We start from the raw sequence: 5901 nt of genomic DNA on the forward strand, positions 1-5901 counted from the left end.
ACACACACACACACACACACACACACACACACACACACACACATATCTATATCCATCTATCTGTCTATCTGTTGTTTTGTAGCCAAAGAAACTGTCATTGTGTCTTCTTCATCAGCATTTGTGACACGGATATATATATATAGCCTACCGGACTATTGATTCCAACGCAAGATGTGGTCTGTTGTGGTGTTCCTGCTGAGTAATTGTCATATTTTACCGTTTATGAGTTAACATGGTTAAGTGAGTTACACCTTTGAATTATGCGTGGAGGGGGGCGGGGTCACTCATCTGGCCGGCTGTCTCTCCACCGCCAGGGCTCTGTAGTGGGCCCAGTTTAGGTGCACAGGCGCCCAAGTTTCACAATGTCGAGACTGAAAAGAATTATAGCTTGTACATGTACAACTAGCTGAAGTCTCCTCGACTTTAAAAATCATATTTGTTCTCAATATGGAATCTTTTTTTTAACATTTCACATGTGCACACTCCGCTGACTGGGTTCCATTCACTTGAATGAAAGCCGCAGCCGAGGTGGCCTCGGTGGTCATCCGGCCCAACGGTCGTGGCCCTGCCTCAGAACAAATGCATGAAAATGCTGAACCTGAAAAAACAACACACGTTTTAAGGCATTCTTATAGTATGTTATGCTTGGAGAAGATCAGGCCAAACAAAAAAGATAGTGTGTTTCTGGTAATAAGAAATTTCAGCATAGGGTCGGTAGGTCGGACAAAGTTTTCTTTTTTTTTTTTTAATCTTTTTTTTTTCCCCATCAAAAATTTAAACAAAATAACCATAAAACAAGAAGACATTGAACCCACCGCTGCACGGCCGCCGCCGCCTATTTAGTTTTCTCCCTGCTTCGGACTCGGTGGCCGGGGCGGGCCACCGCCTCCGCCCTCGGTTTTTACTCGGCCCGTGGTGTTCATCAAATAGTTCGCTTTATTTTTTCGATACATCAATGGATGCTATTTTCTTAACATTACGGTGTGAGCACGCGACTGTCACACAGAAAACGCAGTTTAAACTGTCGTCGGAGATCGCGGCCGCCGCCATGTTTCAATGTTGTTGACAGACGACAGGGCAAACAACGCACGCGCTCAACGTGAATATAGCGAGAGTTTGCACCGATGTAAACCCTCTACACAAAAATGTAGAGGGGTGTTTGAAAAAAATGCTGACCGTAAAGTTTTTTTTCGACGTAGAAATTCTCGGTCGGTCGGGTTACCGGAAACACACTTTTTTTTCTATGCCTCATTTGGGCCGTTTCAGGAGAATGGTGGGCCTGAATGAAGATGTTCAGATTGATTGTTAGAGGCCATGTAATCATTTAAAAAGAGAAGGCAAAAACCCACCTCCCACATTGGCCCTTTTTTGTTTTGAAAGGGAAGGTTTGATAACAAACTCACATATGATTAATGCGCTCTTGTCAGTCATTAAGACATTTCAGTCTCCCATTTGCCAACTGCCTATAATTCTATGACTCATTAAAGGCAAGCCTTCCAAATCACCATTCCAGATGCATTTCACCTCAAGCTGACGTCGATCAGGTAGTTAGATCAAGCCTGTCTTACCCTGAGCTGGTATTCTTGCAGTTATCCTCGCACGTGTTTGCTAGCCTCCTTGTACAACCGCTCTCGGTGTACTTTCACGTTGTGGTCCCAATCATTTGAAGCTTCTTCATGAGAGTGGTCCCTCAGGGTTCCCACGGGTCCTTAAAGTTCTTAAAAATTCGTAAAAAAAATAAGTTGTGAAATTATGCTCTGAAGTGTCCTTCATTTTCAGGGGGAGCTTCTAAAATCAATAAAAAATCTTAAAAAAATATTTTTATTTGAAAATATGTTGAAGTTTTATATTTTCTAAATTTAAATATTTATTCATGTACTTTATTTGACAATGAATTCAAGTTATTTTCATTTTCCTACCTGTAACACAGGTAGGAAAATGAAAATAACTTGTAGTACAGGTAGGAAAATGAAAATTTGACATATAGTGTGTAAAAATAAAGGGTTAGCTGATTGCCCCTAAAAATAAAGATGTGCCCTTCCTATGGCAGCAATGATTTGAACACCAACTCAGTGATATGTGACTTTCTGTTCAGCCTGCATATTGCTGAGCGGGCATTAAATCCACTGTGGATCCCCTGCTGAATGGAGAAAAAGTCCTTAAAAAATGGCTAAATTAGCCCTCAAAAGTCCTGAAAAGGTCCATAAATTAAAAAGCAAGTGGAAGAGTGGGAACCCTGTCCCTCTGCCCGCACGTTGTCCGCCTTCTGCAATGGCATATGTTTTCACCCCACTGGCCAAGTGGTTGTGCATTTTGTTGAGAGGGGCCTAGAATCAGATGCCTTCTCCCTTAAAGACTTTCTTGAAATTGACATGTTTTATTCTGTTGCAGCGTCTCTAGTTAATCATGATCAGAATAAATGCAGTGGCCATCGTAGGCAAAAACTTTCTTCTCCTACGTCTTTTTCAAAATCATCTTCTTCACCGTGAACTGCTGAAAAAAGATAATCTCCTTGAATTTGTAGTTCAAAATTTCATGGGACCATATACAGGTATCCGAGTCACTCTTGGAGTCTGCTTCCTCTTGCATGCCATAAATTCATAAGTAATTCCGTCTAGATCAGTGGTTCTTAACCTTGTTAGAGGTACCTAACCCAACCAATTCATATGCACATTCATCAAACCCTTCATTCGTGAAAAACAAAAATATGACTTTTTACAAATTCAAGGTTTAAAAAATGCATTTATTAAGAACAGAAAAATGTAAATATAATTTCAAGACATACGTTTTTTAAAAAAAATTTACGACGTACTATCACGACAGTCACACGTTGACTACTGAGCGAAATACATTTCCCACAACACTGATTGGACAACCAATGTCAAGTGATCAACTGCAGTCAGTGATGGACAAGCAGGCGTGTCATAACAAACTGACATGTTGAGTTGGGTGTGTCTTAACCTCCATGGCAGAGGCTCCGTCGAACCCCTGAGACCGATTCACCGAACCCCTGGGGTTCGGTCAAACCCAGGTTAAGAACCACTGGTCTAGATCATGATTCAGAGTGGTCCAGTTTTTCCTTTTTTTTTTTTGGTGTTCTCATATTAGATCTTGCAGTGCATAGTTCGCTTAATGGCTCCACAAGTCAATTTCCTCTGTGCGCTCGAGAGCGGAATTTATTTTATCATTGTTTTCTCTGATATCCGTCGTTATTTTTGCAAATATCCGATCCTGGAATATCTTCCTGGAAGTCCTACCACTCAGTTTTCATCTGAGCGGTAATTTCATATCAATGGGCTTTCGAATTCATCTTCATTCCATTCTGTAAATCGTCAATATGTCGGCGAATGCAATCGAGGCTCCCTTGAAACGACCCCATGTTAGCTTCCGGTGTTAGCTTGCGATTGCCGATTTCCTTTATCCTTTCTTCACTGTAGTTATCCGAGTTCCTTTTATAATTTTTTTTTTGTTGGTACTCCACTCATCATCTACATATGAGAGCTTGTCGTGTTTATCTCAAGATTAGCAGAGTTGAAACCGTTGCGCAGTGGGAGACTCTGTGTCACACATGCCACTCCACTGTCAGAGCAAGACTTTTATTGTATTGAACTGTTAATGCTGTTTTATAAAAAGTTCCAAGTTCAGTGGAATTGGTGGTTTTACAACCAAACTGCATGCATCCCTTTCGAAGGCTAAATGTGGTCAATTAACAGTTAAGGCCCCCCTTCTCACGACTGGACCATCACCCCAGGATGAAGAACTGTTGAGGTAGGTAATGACAACATGGGAAATCTTCGGAGACAAAATGTCATGATGATTTTTTTTTGCAACGGTTAGTACATTCAAGATGCCCGATTTCTTTCAGTGCTGTGCCTTTGGCTGAAACTTAGTTTTGATGTAAGAAATTTTAAGAGATTATTACCATTTATTCTTTTGTTCATTCTCGTGTTTTGTTCTCCAGAGATGGGCAGTGAGTTGCCAGGTACAGTAGTGATGCCGGGGGCAGTTGGGTCCGGCCCGGTAAGAATGGGAGGATCTGTGCCAGGCCGTGGCGGCAAGAGAAGATCAGGCGGGTGAGTATGTCTCTTATTCTCTGACCACTGCTGAAAATCTGTGGTCTAACTTTTTTTTCTTTTAAACAAACCTTAATTTTAGGTTATGTGTAAAATAGTGACATCCGAGTCAATTCCTCGATTAAATCTGCAATGCTTTGAGCATTGCTGGTGAATGCTAACTTATATATGTAGGAACAAACATTCAATGCATTCCGGCTGAATCATGGTATTTACAATGAAACAAAGTTGTGGTATAGATTTGTCGATATAAAAAATTACATCATTGGTAGCCTTTACACCAGGGGTGCCCAACCTGTTTTGACCGAAGATGCACTTTTTAAGCAGCCAACCTCCCATGATCGACCCCTTCCCGCACATACAAGTATACACCCCGTCTTCACACACGGACGCGCTTGTATGCACACACACAAGCATGGCATGATGAGCAACAGCCATAACGGACCCTAACATGTACAAAACAGAAAAAATAAACTACATACAAGACAAGACTGAGTTTGTTGAAAAGAAAATCTGTCATGTTTCGGTTTATGACCAACAGGTGGCACTGTGGGGCTTTTCCCTGCAGCTGCACACCTGTTGGTCGTTAGGTAATTAGTGGCTATAAAAGGACTCCCGGCCGACTACTCATTGTCGGTCATTGTTGCTGTTTGTTGCCATTAGTTTGCTACTGTCATGTTTGTTCTGGTCATGTTTCTGTTCTAGTCTTTTGAGCTTCTGCCATGGTTTTTGTTTGATACTTTGGACTTTGTTTTGGATTTAGTTTTCTCGGTTTTAATACAATCTTTCAAGTTCACCCTGCTCTTCCCTCCTGCCTGCTTTTTGGGGTCCACCACCACCCTCGCACCGTGACAAAATCATTGCCTACCTTTGTGGGAGACCTGACACAGAAAATCAGGGATGCACTTTTGCAGCGTGTTAAGTGCAGAAACATCACGATCATAGCTCGCATGGACCGTTTTAAAATGCTTCTCCTGGTGCTCCAAATTCTCCTATTCTTTGTCAATGCCATCAGTGAATTGCAGATGAAACAAGCAAAAATTAGCTGTATCGTGAGCTGCAATTCCAGACTGCTGCCCGCAAATAACTTCCGAAAGGTCGACCACAATCGACTGGTTGGGCATCCCTGCTTTACACCAATCTGATTGATTCTGTTGAAATGTATTTTATGCAAAATCAGTCATCAACTGTTATGTCCTTGTTTTATTATTTATCATTGACTTCATTGATTGGATCAATAAGACATTACAGCAACCACAACCTTGCTCATTCTGGGGGGATTTTGTGCTGTTTGTGCTATTTGCGAGCCCGAAAGCTTTATCTGTTTTTAGCCATGTCTCGTGCCGTGGGGGTGGAAAGCCTTTGCGCTGTGAGTAGAGGTAAGATCGGGCCTAAAAAATCCAGTCCGACCCGACCCGAGCCCGACCAATTAACTTGCTTTGCAGGTCCGAGCCCGAAGCAAACCCGAGATTTCCAGAGATGAAAGTCCTTCGGATTTTCCTGGAATTCCGGGTTTTTCAAATTTTGATGAAAATTTCTCCGGAGAATTGAGGAAAATTTGCATAATCCGGATATTTGTTGACAACATTGAACGAAGACGCGTTTGAGTTCGTTGTATTGCTTTCACGAGCGTAGCCATATTGAGGCACTAACACCAGTAACAGTAAAGAGATTTTTGTTTGTGTAATAACGACAGAAGGCATGATGGCGTTTGACTAATGGTTTAGTAGAATGAATGGCAACTCGCAACAACAGTAGCAGCGTCATTTTGCCTCTTGGGTTGTACCATCTCAACTAGAACGTGGGGGATAGTCCCCAAACAATTTTC

At 41.9% G+C, this 5901-nt stretch overlaps 1 protein-coding gene across 1 annotated transcript in view; it reads left to right on the top strand.

The window, feature by feature from the left end:
* Positions 1-5901, top strand: part of LOC109508196 (aryl hydrocarbon receptor nuclear translocator 2-like) — a 21182-nt gene that overhangs the window by 4287 nt on the left and 10994 nt on the right. The window contains exon 2 of the mRNA XM_019858075.1: positions 3962-4073. Within this exon, the coding sequence (XP_019713634.1) occupies positions 3962-4073 (112 nt within the window). The remainder of the gene's footprint in view (positions 1-3961; positions 4074-5901) is intronic.

This window comes from Hippocampus comes, unplaced genomic scaffold (genome assembly GCF_001891065.2).
Source record: "Hippocampus comes isolate QL1 unplaced genomic scaffold, H_comes_QL1_v1.1 scaffold178, whole genome shotgun sequence".
Lineage (NCBI taxonomy): Eukaryota > Metazoa > Chordata > Actinopteri > Syngnathiformes > Syngnathidae > Hippocampus > Hippocampus comes.